The sequence below is a fragment of the Ambystoma mexicanum genome, chromosome 2p (assembly GCF_040938575.1).
Source record: "Ambystoma mexicanum isolate Mex_15411 chromosome 2p, UKY_AmexF1_1, whole genome shotgun sequence".
Lineage (NCBI taxonomy): Eukaryota > Metazoa > Chordata > Amphibia > Caudata > Ambystomatidae > Ambystoma > Ambystoma mexicanum.
In genome coordinates, this window is record NC_090923.1 from 152,798,161 (window position 1) to 152,818,388 (window position 20,228).

Genomic DNA, 20,228 nt, shown 5'->3' on the forward strand with positions numbered 1-20,228 from the left:
AGATCCAATTCTAACCTCAGGGTCTCCATAGGTACAATAGATGTCAAACCTAATATTCGTTTCCAAATCTTTCCTTCCACAATTTACAACCAGTTCAAATTTGCTGTATACACGGTTTCAAGGCCATAACTCACTTCAGGGTTTATGCATTGCTGGTACACCATTCTGACCCCGTTTAAGCTATAACCTGCACTATTACCCGCAAACTTCTTCACCAATACCATCAGTGCTAAGAGTCTACACAGGTTATGATTTTGATGTCTACTCACATGTAAATCCAAATATTTATATTTGGGTACCTGCTCAATACTACCCGCTACCATGTTTAAGAGACGCCCAATATGTACACTTTTACAAGTCACATGCATTTGTTTTTTTTTCATAATTTATGGCGAGATACTTTTCTTTGGCATAATTATTCAACGAGTGGGCTTACCTCGTTAGACCCACCAGAGTGTGGTCCAACAAGACCCCAATACCAGTGTAAGATGTCCATTGGATGTGCACCTCTCCTACCTTCGGGGGAAACCTTGTTCCTTCCAACCATCCCTCAAGGCCGGGTTGGGCACAAGTAGACCTTTCTTAGTTGGCATTTCTCCTGTGCAAGCACACATGCTGTCCAACCTCACCATATCGTATCAGTATAAAACGGCTTCAAAATCCTCAGGCAATTTGCTGAGATATCCCCAACCTAACTTCTTCGCCAAACGGTGTCTATCCACTGTATAAAACGTTGCTTTGAAGTCAATGTATATCAAATGAAGGGGATTTTTACTCCCTCTCGCCCACTTTATCAGTGAGTTTATAAAATATTGAGGGCGATGGCCAAACCTTCCCTGAATCCTGTTTGAAACAGACTAAGTATTTTCCTATCCTCTGCCCAATGCTTTAGCACATGGAGTACCGATGTGACAAAAATCTTTCCTGCCACGTCCAGTGGTGATACTAACCTATTTCTCTTTTTGTCTATACCGTCCCTTTGTCCTGCCTTTAGGTCTATCCCTTCCGTCATCCGCTCTTGCTCTCTTCACGTCTACCTTCTCCTTGAGTATTATAATGCCTTCCGTGTCTTCTTACGCTTCCCCTCTCCTTCATCCCCTCTCTCTATACCTCCTCTGTGCCCCTTACTCGCTCTCCTTCTCTTTAGGTTGATATCTTCTCACACTCTCCTCCTTATGCCATACCTTCCTGTGTCCTGTATTTCTCCATCTGTGTACCTCATTTGTGCCTCCATCGCTCTACCTCCTCTGTATCTTTGTTTCTTCAATTTTTCTCTCCTTTCCCAGTCTCTCGCTCCATCTCTTTCTCTCACGCTCTTGCTTTAAAAAACATGAAATCTAAAAATGTTGAAAAATGTGTAATGACAGTTATCAGCATTTCTAAAATTATACTTGATCTGAAAATTATACCATGTATTGGTGTTCATTACATGGCTTACATTACAAATGCACAATGAAACATGCTTTGTGAATGGGTTCGTTTTGAAAGTAAACTAAAATCCATTTTCTCTCAACATCCATTATCCCTCTTCTACCTTCTTTCTTCACCTTCACATTCTTTATTTCCTGCAATACTCCAACTCTAAATTTTCTATCGCTCTCCCATGCTAACCTATCCATCCTCTGTCTCCATTTCTCTTTCACTCCATCCATACTCTTGTTTGCTCCCTTTCACTACTCTTTATTCTTCACCATTTCTAAATTTGTGATCTCCTAATCCAGGTTTCTATCATTAACTTCCCAGATCTCTCTCATCCTCTTGCTACGCCTCAACACCACCCGCACCTTTGCGTTTATGCCTCTGTAAAATAAAAAACACATAGCAAAAAAATGTTCAAACAAGAATCGAGTTAGCAAATTGTATAATGCATTGTATCTAGTGTGATTGTGTCCAATTCACGGTTTTCACACTGAACTCTATATTCATCAGTTCGATCTTATTTTGGCATGACGGGTTGTAAAATATTTGCATACGAGTACAAGTTGGAGCGCATATTTTACACCGCTGACCTGGGTGCATATTTTTGGTGAGCGATGGTCTAACGATTATCTCTCAAAGACTGCCATGAGAACCTCAGTGAGTTTGCATTCCACATATATGATCATTTATTCCTGCGAGGACCCACAAATAAACTTTGCTTTGCTCAAAAGACACAATGAGTCAACCAGAAATAACATATCACACTTGTTCGAGACATATCAACAGCAACCGTCCTGTGAGTGTCAGAATATATTAATATAGTTATGCAATAGCACATATTAAGCAAAAAATAAAACTATATATAGGCATTTATTGGTAGACATGCACTGTGTCAAAATTAGATAACCAATATCTTTTAAATGATCAACCCTAGAGTATTATTCAAGTAGCAGACATCATACAAGTTATAACCGCTGTGAATTTATCATAAATGAGGTCAGTGGAATACCTTTTTAAATAGACTGGTCACTCCTCCACCCACCCCTTGAAAATGATGTGGTGCCCGGTCAGGGGCCCATGCGCACCTTTTGAAGAGATCCGGTATAGTGAAAACCAGAAGAAAAAATATATATATAACAAAGTGATACAAGAATCAATAATTACCCAATACTGAAATAATTCTTTATCAATCCGCACAGGTGTTCCTAATGTGTGGGTACCATGAAAACTATATCTCGTTCGACGGACCACATATTCAACAAATATTCTACTCTATCCAGTCGAATGATTGGGACGATTATCTGGGACAATTGTGCTGGACTGGGTGTCGTTCCGCTGGACCAATTATGTGGACCAGCGCGCCTACTGAACAGTTCAAGAATATTTTAAATAGAAGTCAATTAACAAGCCTTTGATCGGGTGTTCACTGAAGACTTTTCAACTAACTGGTAGGCATCTACTTCTAAAGAACCGCAGTGAAGTTCAATCTGAGCACGAACGTTTCCACCACATGGATTTTGCAGTCAGTCAATGAACATTGGGCTTTCAAAAGGGACTATTTTGATTTGAAGTTTGTATTAGAACAAGAAAATCCATGGGTTTATTGAATTATTCAAAAAGACAATCAAGGAGATGTATGAATTCCAATTTTGAAATTGTTTCTCATGATTACCGTATACGATTGCTTTATTTAAATTTTACTACAAAACGTACTGATACACAAACGTCTCGACATCCGTCAGTTATTCAAAGTAAAATACAATAAAGTGTGATGTGGGCGAAGTCAACAAACAAAATAAATGCGGGTATGCGTTGAGTGAGGCCGTTTTGGTTCGGAAACGTGATTTGGTAGACCCATAGAGAGGACGTGTTTCTCTGCTGTGCACCAACGTCATGACAATGGGTGTTGCATATCTTTCTGAACGGCTGTTGATGTCACCTAAAGGGCAAGTGCTAGGATCTATTGCTGCCAGAGCACTTTAACTTTGGGCAATTGCGCAACAGATATCAGAAGATGGCGGTTATGGTCCAAATTAGATACCTTTCCGATTGGTCGATTTTAATACCCAAGTGCCCTCCCCTCTAAGATCTCAAGCAGTGCCTCAATGGATTTTAATGGGTTTGTAAGTGTAAAAGATGGCCGTGTGTAACAGAACTGTACCAGCTGGAGGCCTCACTACCCAAACACCATCGACTGTGTGGGCAGTGGGTTCCCCCAGCTAGTACAGTCCTTTACTCTGCACGCCAACTTCCAACTGTTCCCCTTCTCTCAAACAACTTTTTCAACACTCAACTGTCCCAACAGTTCCATAAGGAAATCTTGATGACATGTAACTATATACAGCTTTGTATAATACCAGTCATGTATTCCTATACATAACAAGAACACACTGGGTTTTACTGGCCATAGAATGCCAGTACTTGGTGAATGCAGCAGCCATTCATACATTAAAGCAGCGTCTGGGCACGTCAGGCTGCATATTACACAAGATTATGCTTGGTACTTGAGGCTTGAACTGTTCAGAGATGGAATCAACGGGCTACATAAGCGTATACAGACATAAGAAAGCAATAGGTGTACCCCAATCATCACACAGCATTTATGGCATAATGAGGCAGAACCCTAGGGAATATAGGTTTGGAAACTGGCATGTTAAGTACACCATGTCATTACAGAAATATTACACGCATTATAATTTGTGACATCACTGGGCTCAAGATCATGTAGGATATCCCTTCCTGTAATGTCATCAGGGTCAAAAGATCATTGGATTATCCTTCCGTAATCAGGCCTGGATGTTGGCATGTGGGAGTTGTCCCTTACATCTTTATGCAGACATTTCTTTATTGAATTATCTGTGGGCTTAACTGTATTTCAACCCCTCCATTACCCCGTTAAGAGCTTCCTTCACTCCTTGCTTATGGCTACCTATAGATGATCCAGGGGAAAGCTTGTGGAAAATGTGCAGGAAACCCTTTGTTGGTCAGTATCCATCTTCCATCCAACAGAGGTAAGAGGAGTAGACTGAGGATGGAGAATGAATCTAGACATGCAGATTTACCCATTTCAAGGCCCCCACATTGTTTAAAAACAGGTGTACAGATGAAGGCCAGCAATGAACCCATACAGACAACTTTAATGAATGACAAGTGGCTTCTCTCCCTTTTTTAAGATACATGGTTTAATTACAAACCTTAATCTATTTACATCCGAAAAAAAAAAATCTATTTACATCCATCTAATTCATCCATCATCTCTCCTTTCTTGAAGGGAAACAAAAAATGTTACATACATTGATGGATTAGCAGTTTGTATTAGAACATGAAAATGCAATATAGTGAATACATGAGGGGAGCAAAACCGCCAAACATTCCGGGTACTTTAATCTTCCGGCTCTTTTCCGTTTCATTGGGTTCCCCCTCCCCCACCTTTCACCTAAAAGGAAGATCTCCTTTACAAAGTTTGTTAGCAGACATCAGACTATAATCCTACCCCATGCCAAGAGTTCCCCACCAGTCTTCCAGCGGTTGGACCATATGAATTTTTCCAGATGGCTCATCCTTTTGGTTGTTAGGACCGCACAGCTCAAGATTACATGTTTTAGGGTCTCCATTTGGTCCGTTTTTTTGGCAGAACCTACAAGTTGTCTCTACAGTATTGATGTCAAATATCTTTAATGAGCTCTGGGCAGGTAGGCAGTTGAGTCTTACTCTCAGATGTTTTGTATCCATTTACTGGGAAATGTTAACAAATATCTTGGGGTGGGGATTCGTTGTATGGCCTTTGTTCGCTTCACCCATCTAAAATTTAGTTTGTGGCGACCCCTAGTAAGGATGGCCTGCATCAAGTCCACCTCCTATAGCCTTCACCAAGCGTTATCCAGATTGGAGATCAGAAGATCACTTGCGATTCCTGTACTTGCCAAAATATCATTAGATCTCCTTTTCCATGCCTCCACTGGAAATCCCCCTGTGTAGTCGTGGTCCTTAACATTATGCATGGAACCGGATTATCTACCATAATGCATTTCCTGAACAGTGCCAGGGTCTTCCATGCAACAATTCTATGAATTGATATTCATTTCTGCTCAAATCTTATTGATGCTGGGGAGACTTTTAGGGAGGCCCAAAACCAGTCTCAAAATGAGCCCTTCAGCTCACTCCATAGTTTCCACGGTAATGCTAGTTGTGTCTCTGTACCGCGAGTTAATATGGGGACCACTTTCATCTTATAGAAATCCAGTACTGGTTTTAGAGTGAATTTCCCATATCGTTTATCCATTGCCTTCCATGGGCTGCCAGGACTCTCACCCGGGGCCTCATTTTGCCAAGGATGGTCTTCCATGCTTGAGCTTACTACAACTCCCAAGTATTCCATGGTCATCACTTTTGGGAGCATCACCTTGTTAATTGAACACTTGTAGGTGTTCTTTCTCCCCCCCCCCCCCCAGCTTGGACAAGACCAGTATGGTTGATTTGCTCTCAATGTGCAATACATTATTCACAACATACTCCAATAGGCTAGTAAGAAGTCTCTGTAGTTAGAAGGACCAAATCGCCCGCATACAAGGCCCACGAAATGGGCCCCCCCTCCCCCTCCCCTCCCCCATTTACCTAGATGGGAAAACTCAGATTATATTTTGGTCTTCACAGAGATCCGCCAGGAAGAATTTGAATCATGTTAGTCCTGATGGGAAACCTTGTTTTAGGCCTTTCCACGTTTGGCAGGGTAATCCATGGATTATTTGTGACAAAAGAAAATGGGATTTGTGCGCCATTCTGCCCGCAAATCCCGGTTTAACAAATGGGGATTCGTGGGCAGAATGGCACACAAATCCCGTTTTTTTGGCGCAAATAATCTATGAATTACCCCCAGAATTTCTCATGCCTTCCAAGCTCAGTCTTACCTGTACTCTGTTTCTATATAATGCTTTTATTGGGTTCAAAATAGTTGTTGGGCATTTCAACATCTCCTAGGCGATCTTTTTCTACACTATCAAAAGCTTTCTTGCCATCAATGAACGGCAGCTAGACTTCGTCCCATTCCCAATAGCTTTCATTTTCAATAACATTATTAGAAATAGGTTGAGGTCTATTCCCACCCCTTTAGTGAATCCATTTTGCTTTTGGTCATTTATTTGTGCTTCTTTTGCCCAATCCTGTAGACGTTCGAGTATTATGGCCATGAACATCTTGCCCAGGACTTCCAACAGAGCAATAAACCTATAGTTGTTAGGGTCTGATCTCCCACCTTTTGTATGGATTGGACTACAATATCTTTCCTCCAGGTTCCTGAACTATTTGTGCTATAAAAAGGGATCCATGCCTCAGGGTAGGCCTTAATGGTCTTGTATGATCGACCGTCCGGTCCCGGTGCGACTGCACCATTTGCTTTATTAGATTTTCTATATCTAAATTTTCAATTTCAATGGCTCACTTGCCTTCTGATACAAGCAGGCTTTCTTGTTCAAGTGGTGTTGTAATCCAAATACTTTCTGGAAAAAGAGAACCCAACCTTCCTCATAGACTGCATTCCTTAAACTCTGCTTGTGTTGCCTTTGAGTTGTTAATGAGTTGCCAAATGGCCCAGATATTTCAATGCCATTGCGGTCATCATTTCAGCATCAATCTGATTTTGAAATGCTTTGTGAGAGATTAACCAATTTGTTCTACTTTTGTTTCCTCTTTTTTCAAGGCCTCCTCTCGTCGGTTTGATTCCAGGATTCTTATTGTGTTTGTCCACTCTTAATGTTTGCTTCTTTTCTGCCATTTCATTGTCTTGCACGCGTTTTTTTATGATGCATTTTTTTTGCCACGCATATTAGCCCTTCCCTTAAAGGCCATAAATAAGGGCAGGTAATCTACTTCTCCACTGTTTTTTGTGTCTGCGATATATCTCGGTAGTAATTTACATGCATCTTTTGGGGTGATCTAGATTCTGTTTACTCCTCCAGTTACCTCAAATTTCCTTAGTCCAGGGTTGACTGCCAGACAGGTATGTTTTTTCTTTAGTGTTACTTTCAGCAAGGCATGGTCGCTTTGTTCCCTTCATTTTGAATTATTTTACCAGCTGTCGGATATCCTGGGATATGAAAATATAGTGCAACTTTTGATAGTTTGATATTGCAATTAGTCCATGTCGACTTTCCCCTGGAGATCCCCATTTGTTTGCTTGTTTGACATACATACATTCCTTAAATCCATAGCACTTTTCCATTAGCCTGATCTTTCTTCTGCTCTGTTATTGATGGTGTCAAAATGTTAACATTGTGGCAAGTCGCTTAACATGGTTATTAAAAGCAATTGCTAAAACCATGTATTATGACTAACACCTATCGGGGGCATGTCCAATTAATGCCTCCAAGGTGCTTCCAACATCAGCCAGTTTGGCAATGTTGTCTCATTTGTTACTACTAGTTAGGGCAAGCCTCTTCTCTGGTCTCCTCACGCTAGATAAGCGGTGCATCAGCGCAATCCACGGTTTAGCTACCCAATGAGGGATTAGAAAGAATGGTTGTAGGGAAAGAAAGTGTATTCATCTACATAACCAAAATAACTACAACTAAAAACTTAACCTGTCTCCAGTGTGTGTGAACATGAAAGGGTTAGTTATAGCTTAGCTACCCACCCCAGCCACCATATGTGTTTTCTGGTTTCATTTTGCCCTGTTCCATATGTTTTTTCTCTCCTGTCCTTTTTCTTTGCCTCTTGACTGGTCTTCCTCTTCACAGCCCATATTTTCATCCTTTTCTACGTTCGTGCCCGTCGCTTCTCCGATTGTGTCTATTAGCCAACATTAACCATTTTTCTTCCATTGTCAGAAAGTGTTAGTGAATTCAGTTGCAATTTCTCCATTTCCTTTCGATCTACTTTTACCATTGATGTTTCTTCATTCAGCGTAATTTCTTTGCCCCTTTCCCTTCTGGGTGTTGACACTTCCCTGTCTTCCAATGAATAGGTTTAGAGATTTGTTAAATACACCTCCTCCATTGAATTTTCCTTCCTGTCTTGATATGTGCCTCCCGACCCAGTTGTTTTTGTTCAGGCTTTGGGGAGGTTCCGACTACCCTGTTGACGTGCAGGTCTGTGGTCAATATATCGTTCCTCATAATTCTTTTACATTTATTTCCTTCTCTTGGAGGATATGAGATGTTCTGAAAAAAGACCCCTGCTCCATTTGATTATAGGTTTATTATTTTTCTGGCTTTTGCCTTCTTTTTTCCCCTGATTTGGGTACCTTGGCCCCCTCCCCGTTTGTTTTCTTTTTTTTTTTTTTTATAAATACTGACTAAGGGTTTGGGGATTCCCCATCCTGTAACAGTTTCGGCATTGCCACTTGACTTTTCTTGTCTTTTGGATAACATTCAATCCGCCTTCCACCATGATATTTGTAGTAGGGCCTTCCCTTTGTTGTTCTTTGTTTTCATTGGGGGGGTTTCCTCTCGGGCCGGTCTGGACCGATATCTCCAAGCAGTTCTTTTCCATCAGTGTTTCCACCCTCTTTCCCCCCTCTCTTCCCACGGTCCCGATGTCTTGGGCCCCGATTTTTTTTTCTCCTGCGAGTAGACCTCGCTTTCCTTTAATATTTCCAGCATTGTGTTCAGCAGCATTTTCTTTTCCTCACTCTACATTGAGGGTTTCTTGCATTTTTCTGGCAATTCTGGTGAGCTTGCTGCTTCCTGATCTACTCGGGATTGTAATGTTGTGATGAAGTGCTCCATAAATAATTTTGTGTGCATCATAGCTGTTCGTGTTGCTTGGACTTTATAATATTACTTCGTACATTTTTAGGAAGGGGGCCAATGATATGTTTAGTTGGGCCATTATATTAAAGTGTGCCTGGAAGGGAGTCGAGTTCAAGGGATTTCGACTTGGGTTTGTGTTCCGTGGGGAAAAGAGCAAGTCATCGAGGCAAGAGACAGTTAAAGAAGATCCCGCTGATTCTTAATGTTCCTGTTTATTTAGACCATCCTCATTTTTTGGCATTTCTAGGGGCCTTACATAGTCTTCTCCATTTGTAAATATACCTTCTTCAAGTCTGTGCCTTTTGCTTTTATCCTTGTCCTTTTTTAAATTCAAGGTGACGGAAGGTTTTCCCAGATTATCCTCATTGTTCCCGGACGCGTCCTTTTTCCTTTAACCTCTGGTGAAGGGTTGTAGTTTTCTTGTTTAGCATACCCTTCTCCTTATATGTTTTTCTCGGTTCATTAAGTTGAGGATTTTCCCTTTATAATGCACCCTTTGTTGCTTGCTTAGCTCTCTACATTTTTGGGGAGCTTCCCTCCCACTTTCTCCCTTCCCCTTGGAGTTTTCCTCAGTCCAGTGTTTTTCTTGGGTTACCCCCTCTAAAATGTCTTTGCAACCTTGTAAACCCTTGCTTGGTCTTATTTTATGTCTGCTGATCTTTTTTTCTATTTTTTCCCTCCAATAGATCATCTTCTAAGATCTGTCCGTCAAGTACTACATGCTCTGGGGACATACGTCTTAAGTGTTTACTATCTTGTTTAATAGAGACGTCCTTAGGGGTTTGATGTTCCTTCTGTTCCAATAGAGTGTATAGATCAGAGTTATCCGTTCAGGCCTTTGAGGCGGTTCTTATCGAGTCATTCAGGCTCTGTCCATAGGGCACTTTTTTTTGCCTTCAGGTTTTGGCTGAGATTTTCACACTCAATACCCTTATCTGAATCCCCTTGGCAAGTAGCTGCGTCTTTTGGTACCATGGTTCTAATAGTCGTGACGGAATCTACTATTAGTCCAAACTTGGAATCCGCCATCTGACGTGTCAGTCTTCTTGTCCTTAAATTGGATGGGTGGGACTCCATTAAGTGTGCAATTTTGTGGGGAGTGAAATAGAAATGTTTTGAAGAAATTTGTGATATACTCCTTGTGCCTCGTGATTCCCCCGATGCTCGCTGTATTTTAGTGTAAAGTTAAACCGTATCCATGAGTGTCTGTCTAGTCATGTGTATAGCGTCTCCGATCTAGGCAAACAATTTCCCCTTGACTGCACTTACAACCTTCGGGTGTCGTCGCTGGTGCTTTCGCACGTGCCGTCGAATTTGTAAATCCAGGGGAATGGACCCTCAGGGTCCCCAAGGAGCACCATGGAATACTCGTGACGATTCCGCATCTAGAAGGTGTTTTTAAGGTGCCTCCTCCAGTTCCAATAGATACGGTAGACAGACTGCAAGTGCTCACCTGGTACCAGGTAACACCTTCACAACACTGTTTTTGATTATTCATGATCAGCTACTATAGGTGCATAATGGCGCTATAGAGCCAATACTGTCCAAGCATGAACAACAGGCTTCACTTGGAAAGAATGAAGATGAAAAGGAGTCTAAGGAATGAGACAATCAAACTCATCCCAATACCATACAAAATGAGAAGGACCAAGTGTAGTGTTAGATTGAGCCATAATATCACTTCTGAAAAGTGGATTTGGGGCCCCAAATAGACTTAACCTGCTAGATTACAATTTGTGAACCATACAGGATAATTTCAGTAAGTGACTTGTGCAACACTTGTTTCCATGGTACTACAGGTATGGTAAGAAAATGCTGTTACAAGATTATAGCTCCAAGTGTCTAGGACACGTATTACCATAGCCAAGTCACAACCCAGTCCAGGTGTCTCTCACAGTGCATTACGCCATCTTCTATGCACTACAGTGTCTCCACTGGTCATGCTGCATAGACGATGACCAATAAGTCATACTCTGGTAGTTCTAAGTACACTCACACACACGTAGTTATGCAGTCACAGAATAAACATGGAGTACACCAAAGAAAAGCCTTCACTGATAAAAGAGGACCATTTATCTCTTCTATTGTTACTTTTCACAGACCTCTAAAATGCAAATCTTTGGAGAAGATTGATTCACACAAAGGGAACATAGTTATTGGCATGTGGGGGGGTAGATCTTACTAACTGATCACATGGGGCAGGCTCTTCCATGCATTAAAGATTTGTAACACAAATGGCTGGGCCAGCTTTAGGAAAGCTGGGGGGTGGTGGGTGGGGTGGACTTGTTGCACGTGGACCCATGGGACAGAACTTGAAAAAAACAAGCACTAAAGGGCAACAGTTTGACCTCATTCATATTCAGTCCTTTGGATGGAAAGTAGAGAAGACTAGCCTAAGGAAAACACATGAGGAAATTGTCCTTCTGTGTAGTCAGTCCAAATTCCAAACTGGGAGCACTGATCCTTCCACAGGATCAGACAGTACCCCCCTCCTGGTCGGTCAGGTAGCGCTGCAGGGGGGGGTTGATGCAAAGCCCTGGTGTTGTGGGCACTATGGACTGACTCCATATTGGCACCCTCTCAAAAACTGGCCACAAGCCTCTACCTATACTCAGGAACCTACATGAAGTCTGTCTTCTTTCTTATATACAAGATAATGCATCTCCCTACCCATCACAGAGATCCTGCCAAGATAGGTTCTATAGGAAGGAGGAGTGTGGTACAACAGTATGATGGACACTGCGATGACCAATCCCAAGAGGTATTCACAGACCTCTTCTTCCAGGACCCTGACCGGAGGGCACAGAAAACACTAGGTCGAGTGTTAGATTACACCACATAACCACTACAGAAAGGGAATGGGGAATCCAAAATAGGCCTAATCTTCCAGATTGCAATACGCATATCACACAGGACCCGGCAGGAGAACCATCTTGCCCTTTAAATACAACACTATTGTTTGACTCCCAAAAGGGATTACGTATTGTTCATGTATCGGTCGAGGTCATGAATTACTGAGGAGTTTGACAAATGGAGAACTACATATTAGACTGTTGTATGCATTTATGATTGCAAATGACCACACGGAGCATGCTATAGATCTCCACAAATGATCCAGCACAATGAAAAGGCACTCCAAAGAAATACTGCGTGAACATCTACACATTAGCCGGATAAAACCAGTACACAGCTGGCCCTGCTCAGGATACACACCACTCGCAGGATTAATTTATTCCATGCTGCAGCGCCATAGTGCTTAAACAACACAAAGGACTTCATTTAAGATATTACATTTTATGGGAAGGAACTGCAGCTTACCTCATGTCTATCTGTGGGTGGAAGCGGTACATGTAGATGTGACCATACAGTTTCAGCTCATCTGCAAACTCTTGCGCAAGGTCTTTGTGGAAGGCCGGAGGGAAGTAACGCAGGGAGTTCTGCAGGGCCAACTAAGAGGAAAGAAGTTACATTCAGTTAACAGAGCACAGGAGACGAGCAGGGCAAAGAAGAAGCAGACATTGGGAGAAACGCAAAACTTTCCTACTGTTTGGGGATGCGGGTGAAGAAAAAGAAAAAAAAAAAAAAAAAAGGGAATAGTAACAACCCAAGTATGATTAAGTCTCTCGCTCTAGACCCAGTAGTGCAGTATCCTCACCAGCAAGTTCATGCATGGTTAAGTGAGGCATATCAATTATTTTTTCGCAATTTTAACTGCAGTCCCACTGGAGCCGCCTAACATTATGCATTAAATGTGTGTCTCTCCAGTGACCTGCACTGTTTTTCAAGATTCTAAAGGTACATTTTAAATATTTCAATTTTTTAGTACATCACAAGAATATCTGTTTGACCAACAATGGAATACATGCTAATTGGGCCATTCCCTAATTTGAATTCTTTTCCATTCTCTCCCTGTGAACGCACTTACCTGGAATTGGCTATTTGATAACCATATGCAGCCAACCTATATCCTTTTTTTTTATGTACAACTGGCTAATTGGTTTTCAATTGAATTAATTTGTAATCTGTATGGATTAATGATTGGCCGATGAATCAGTCTGAAATAACAGCCAATTGCGCTCTGTGTCCGGCATCTGTCCATGATGTATGTTCTATTATCAAATGCAATGAACTGCAACTTTCAATCAACATGCAGTTTCAGAAGAAGAGCTCTTTAGCTCAAAACACGCGTCGGATGCCTCGCATCTCAATTAAAATCTTAATGAATTGCATTCAATTGTAGTTTGTGTGCAGCGGCATGATTGCAAACAACCACACTTTTGCACAACTTACCCAGTGGGTGACTTGGCAGGTCCTCACTACGTGCTTTCACCTGCAGCCCATCTGAACCAACCCAAATCATCAGCCCTTGCGCTGCATCTCACCAGTCCCCATTCTGTCACCCTATTTGTTTTGTCTAATTAAAGCTCTTCCAATTCAAACACTATTCAAGACTTGGCTCTCATTCATCATAAAGAGCCCAGATACCTATGGTCCCAGAGCTTGGTTCGAGTGCAGTTCCACCACCATGCCCTATTGTCCCTTAGCATTTGGTCCCCGGCATATATGTCCATTACTCAAAAAGGCAGAAGGAGGCTTTGAGAAATCCACTCTTTACTGTATGCCTTTTCAATAATATCAGATATTTGTCAGATATGGGAGGCAAATGGCAATATAAGACCTGCAATCACGCTTCCATCTGGAATCATAGAAGTACCTTCAGAGTCATAAATCAGGAGCTTTACAATATTGGAGGAGGGATTGGGGCTACGCAATTCTGTCCTAAAACAAGAACTCCTACCCACTCTACTTCCACATGGGCATCTCTATTCTTGAACACCCTGTGGTCACTGCGGAACATTCAAGATGGTAGGAGTACTTGGTCTTGACAGTGCTTTTTGATCATTCCTATCCAGGTTAGGGCCCAATAGCAGGTCTCCTTGGAAGGTAATACACAGGACCACATTGCTGGTGTGGCATCCATCTTCCAGCCACAGATTTTCTCCATCACTGCTGCCATCAAGCAGGCATCCATTGGCGTGTCCGACTTTAGTTGGGCAATTTTCTATTCTAGCCAGGGTCTCTGCACAATTGGCCTCCTCTTCCATCATGGAATACATGGTTTGGGAATCTTTTATAGATCCTGCTGGATCTTAAATATTGATTGGACACTAAGGATTTCTTAACGTCCATCGGTCAGTCTACTGCCATATCATCTACCACCATTGAGATTTTCCCATTCAGGTTGGAAATCCTCCATTTCAACTTCCTGTTTTCAGACAGATTAGTTGCAGTACAGTGGATGGATTAAGTTATGGAAGAAACTTGTGGATCTTGCCATAATCAGTTTAGCAACTTCTGAAGTGACCAGAAGATTGCATCATGCTCGCTCAACCACGCCTTTTGCTCCTGCTCTTCTAAGGTTTTTTGGGTCCCAAGTTGTCCCAGACATGAGACACTTACTTTGAAATATAACAACCCCAAGTATCTGGGTCATCATCTGTAACACCAGTGTATTCCAGCATCTGTAACGCCAGTGTATTCCAGCATCTGTAACGCCAGTGTATTCATCTCCTGTTCATGGGCATCACTAGGTTGATTTGGAAGGCTCTCCTAAAATACCTAAAAGACCTTCTTGAAAGGAGGAGAGGATGGGTGGGACAGCGGAAGTGGCTATTGCCTGAATCTAGACCTTCCTTCCCTGGAACTGTTTCTAGAGTGAGGACATCAACCTCCTACCCATTGACGGATACTGATTTTGGTAAAGCCCAGAATGCCCATGGTAGAAAAAGTACTGCATTGACGATGCTTCTTCTAGCAGGGGACTTGGACATGGTTCTCCTGCGGTCTTGGCCCACTTCCTGGTGTGAAAGTCTGGATTCTTTCCTTCTAGTCAGCAGGGTTCTCAGAACATCTGCCTCAGTAGACTTGCTCTTGCGTGGTAAACCTATGGATCTCATACAACCCTGCTCACACGACGGGTTAAGATTTCCCTTCCATCGTGGAATCAGAACACTGGCAAAATAAGTGCATGTGCCAGGCCCATCTCGTATGCTTAAGAACTTTATTGTGACCCTTAGGCCCAAAGGCAAATGAACACCTGTAAAAACATGAACAGCACAACATAGACACTAAAGAGAATAATAAAACCTAATCCACAGTAAATGCACACAATAAAATGAATAATAACTAAAAACCAGCCTGCGAAAGAATAAAATCAAGTAATATCAAGTCAAAACAAAGAAATAAATCAGCAGAATAAAACCAGACCCAAACCAGGCTAAAACACTTCAGGTAAAAAAATGTCTTAAAGAGACGAAACGAGTGAAGTATCCAATTTTAGCATACAAGGCAACTTGTTCCAAAGGTACTGGGCAAAACAATTAAAAGAGCATGTACCTGCCTTCTCCAATTTCACACGAGGCACCATGAGCTGATTACTCTAAAAAGACTAGATCGCTTCACCTGCAGCCCACTTTTTAAAAAAAGGTAGGCCGGGCTTTTGCCAAATATGCATGTATGGGTAATGGCGATAATCACAAAGCAAGCTTTCAGAGCCTCGGGTGCAACATACTCAACGAACACACACACACTTAGTTTTCTGCATCTTTCCAGTGCAGAAACGGTAGCTAGTATATTCAGACTAGACATGCACCACACTGTGGACAAACTTTTCACGCCGATGAAAAGTAGGAGTCACAGCATTGCATCTCCTTAGATGCCCAAGGCAAGAGGGAGCACACGAGAAACTGGTAAGCCTGGGTTAAACTCACCCGCCCCACCCTCTATCTCTGAATGGAACAACTTTTGACTCTTCTGTATGCAGATGACACTGCCATGACCAACCTAACGCCAGAGCCTTTTTATGGTGAAGAATATTTTTCTTTCCACAGCCTAAAATGGATAAATCGAAGACCAAAGGTTTGGTCTTCGGCATCGCTCTACCGAGGCCATCAAAGGTGTTAGTAAAATTCATATTGCTACCTCAGCTTAATTTTCACAAAGAACGGCCAGTGGTTAGGGCATGTTACGGCCACTGCTGAGAAGGTCATGGCAAGGCTGGGTGGCCTCCGATTTGATCATATGTATGGTGGCAGTGTGTTAGACAAACTCTCCTTCCCTCATATCTGACTGTCTGTCTGCTATCCAAGAATGGTGTGCCGCCAATGACCTCTGCCTTAATGCCAGTAAGACTGAGATTCTACTCATCGGTACTCCCACTCCCTCCTTCCCTGCAGCTCTCTGGCCTGCCTCCCTTGGCCCCCTCCCTGCTCCTACCGGCAAGGCAAAAAACCTTGGGGTCATCTTCGACTCCACACTCTCCTTCTCTCCTCATATTTCTGACGTCGCCAAGAGGTCACACTACCAGCTGCACCTCCTCAGAGGTATTCTTCCCTTCCTCTCCTTCCCCCAGAAGCTCACTGTCTCCCGAGCCCTGGTTCTCTCGAAGCTGGACTACTGTAACAGCCTCTTAACCTGCCTGCCTCCACTCTCCGCCCTCTGCAACTCATCCAGAACAGAACTGCGAGACTTGTCCTTGGCCTCAAGCCCAGGGACCGTATCTCTCCAGGACTGAAATCTCTACACTGGCTCCCAGTGGCTGCGAGGATAAAGTTCAAAACCCTCTGCATTGTCCACAAGGCCTTCTGGGGCCTGGGTCCTAAATACCTTCAACTCTCTCTTCCCAAATATCTTCCTTCCCGAGCCCTTCGCTCATCCGCCTCCAATTCCCTCAGGGTTAGCCGCTTCTCGAAGCATCGAGCTGGGGGTAGATCTCTCTCCGCGGCAGGGGCCTCCCTCTGGAACAGCCTTCCTGCCTCCCTGAAACTTGAGGAGAACCATCTCCGGTTCTGGAAGCACCTCAAAACCTTCCTCTTTGCTTCTGCTTTCTCTCTCCCTCTCCCCTGCTGAACAGCTAATTAATTGTTCACTGAAACTGCACTGATCCTGCAACTGGACCACTCTAAACGGCCTCGGTCCTGGGCCCAGCCACTCTCTTCTTGCACTGATGCCCTGGAACCCCTTTGCACTGCGGGACTGTCTCTGTATCCCTACAGCCCCTCCCCTTCCCCAGCACTTGCTCTGCACTTACCTCGCACTTGCCACCAGCTGGCCCTATTTATTTATTACTTTACGCCACTTACCTTGTACTGCACTTCCCCCCCCTCCCCTCCCCCTTGCACTTTTCCCCCTCCCCCACCCCTGCGCGATCTTAATGACACCTGGCCTAGTAGGATCGTTGTCTGTCTCCCCTTGTCCCTCCCCTCCCTGCCTCGTCGCGCCTTGAAACACCTGTGTATAGGCGCGTTACAAATATCATATCATATCAAACAATTAGGGTATTCAAAGCCAAGCTTGGCACTTTGACTTATGGCAGCCAGATTTGGGGCTATGCTGATTGCACAGTGCTAGAAAAGATTCAGAATGGAATCCTGAAGAAACTATTGGGTCTCCCCCAAGGCGCCCCAAACAGTGGCCTGCATTTAGAATTAGGGATATCAACAATCGAGGTCCAGGCACAACTAAGATTTGTGGATTACTAGTTAATGGTGTGCAGGGACCAGCCAATAAATCCAAACTTAGAGTTGGTGGCTGGGGAAATCATGAGATCTCCTTCCTGGTTAAAATATCATTGGTGTAATGAGGGATGCAAATTGTTGATAAGGTGGAGTATACCATATATGGTTTGGCCCCTTTTTTACTCACTGCCCAACATTGCTTCACCATAGTCACAATGTGGTGGGATCTGAAGAGTAATACGAGGATGGTATGTTCTGTAATTTTGCGTGCCCAGTTTCTTTCCTCCCGTGATCCCACGTAGTGGGGTGGTGATATGTCGCATTCACCTGGGGCCTGTAGGAGGTGGGTGCTTATGATCAGGGTGAATCTGCTACCATTGAAAGCTAGGATGAGGTGGGACACAAATGTAACGTCTAGGAATCGCCGCTATAATAGGAGCAGGGTGGAGGACCTGGGGCATTTCCTACTGTCCATGTTATTTAGATCTTCATAAAGCTTTTTTGTATTCTGATTTTCAAACTAAAACTATTCAATTTATTGTGATGCAATTTGTTTGATAATGTGTTGGAATGAAGATTTTGTTTACAATCTATATTTCTAGAGCACTCATTGGGAGGGCTTCCATTTTATAGAGTATAATTTTAATTTCAGGGTGTGTTATATTTATTGTTGTTTATCACTAATGGAGAAATCAGAATTTTAATACAATTCTCAAGATAACCATTGTGGTTTTGATTCTGAGGTTATATTCTTGATGCAAAAAAAATAATAAATTGGCGCAGCCTCACATGAGAACATTGTTATAAGAGGGGGCAAACATTTCTTGCAAATTTTGGATTGAACTGCTTTTCCAGTCCTAGAGCCATGCTTGGCTGGCACAACAAGACAAAAGGTCCAGAAAATGAGCCCTCACAAGAATCGGCAACAACCCTCTCCAAAGCAAAAGGTGAAAGATGGGTTACCTTTGGTGAAATTATGGCCAATGATTTCTCTTCAACACACAACATATATATTTGGCTGAGGGAAGGAATGGGGTGTTCGCGTCTCAAAATAGTTGTACCAGAAAGTTTGTAAGCAAGAGATGTTTCCAGCTTGACTCCACATGTCACCAACAGTGTATGTGCTTCAGAAAATCCTGTGCCACAATTGACTTCCCTGACAAAACAGCGACTGCTACGGGAACCAAGAGCTTAAGGGAAACTAAACAAAACTTGGCGATTCTCTTTCATCTGAAGCGTTAAGTAGTGGACTTGCTACTCACTTGAGAATGCGGATCATTAGGAAACAGAACGAAATGGTTAGGCTATGCTTCAGTTCCCCCTCCTTCATTGTGTTCAAGTACTCCCACACGTCAAACAACCATCTTTTTAAAACCTATTGCTGCATTGTCTGTCCAGGATTATAGAATTTTCCAGCATGGTGCTGGCATCACATCTGCTAGGTGAATCTACACATACCTTAGTCTGCCAAGTGTAGAGTGAATGGAAAGTTTTTAGCTTTCACAGTCGGTGTGAGGTGTTGCAAGTGATAGAGGGAAAGAATCTTGATTGAAACGAATGGGGCATGCTTATAGTAAATGAAAAATCGGTTGCAAGATCACTATAGGTGGCAGACTCCATCTGCCTTGTAAGGGAACAAGAATAATACTGTGTGGCTGAATGATAAAATTGCATCAGCCAGTGGCATAGGTATAACTACTAAACAGCCACATTATCTACCTCATTTCTTTCTATGGGGAGCAATTTATCATTCGCTCTTAATTCATTTGCTCTTAATTCTGCTCTTTGGGGCATGGGTCAAAAACCCTCACACCGTATTGACCGAATGTTAAAGACTTTACTAGGTCAACCTGACCTTGACGCTTTGTGCAACACCGCCATCCCAGATCCATTGTGCACTCTACAATCCAAAACAAGGCAAGAGACACAGTTTAAATCTAAAATTAGTGTCCGGTGACCATTTTCAGGACGTAAGAAGTTCTATTAGAGAAGGGATGGTGGCAGGTTTCCCCTTCAACCTGTACTTGGACTGATAAGAGATTCATGTGAATTGTTCAAGAACCAACATGTCCTTAACACCTAAAACTTGCAGCTTCTCTCATCGGCATCTCTTGCACTAACCCTAAAAAGAGCAACGCTAATAAAACTGGGATAGAAGTAAATAACCCGCTCAAGTAGAAATTGGCTTATGATGCAATGACTGACGTTCCACCGAGCCAGACAATGGGTCACGTCTTGGCTGTCTCTAGTTCTAGTGCAGAAGGGATGTGGCCTAGCCCTTCTGGCTGGACTGCCCCTTTTGGGATGGGACAAAGCCCAATCTACAGATGGTCTTTCCCCTTCTGAAAGGCCATGGTCGACTGAATGGTGGACCAGAGCAATGCCAGAGATTACAATTCTTTGTAAACCTACCAGTCATCCACTTTATTTTTGTTTCACGCATCAGAGACTTTTCTGTTCGCATCATCGCACTTGTGAAATGCCATTTTCCTTCACAAGAGATGTTTTTTCCATGCCTGGATCCCCGAAGCACGATCAGCTTTTAAAG

General features: G+C 42.9%; 1 protein-coding gene across 1 annotated transcript in view; it reads right to left on the minus strand.

The window, feature by feature from the left end:
* UROC1 (urocanate hydratase 1) overlaps positions 1–20,228 on the minus strand; it is a 482,866-nt gene that overhangs the window by 434,850 nt on the left and 27,788 nt on the right. Inside the window, exon 2 of the mRNA XM_069643013.1 lies at positions 12,483–12,613. Within this exon, the coding sequence (XP_069499114.1) occupies positions 12,483–12,613 (131 nt within the window). The remainder of the gene's footprint in view (positions 1–12,482; positions 12,614–20,228) is intronic.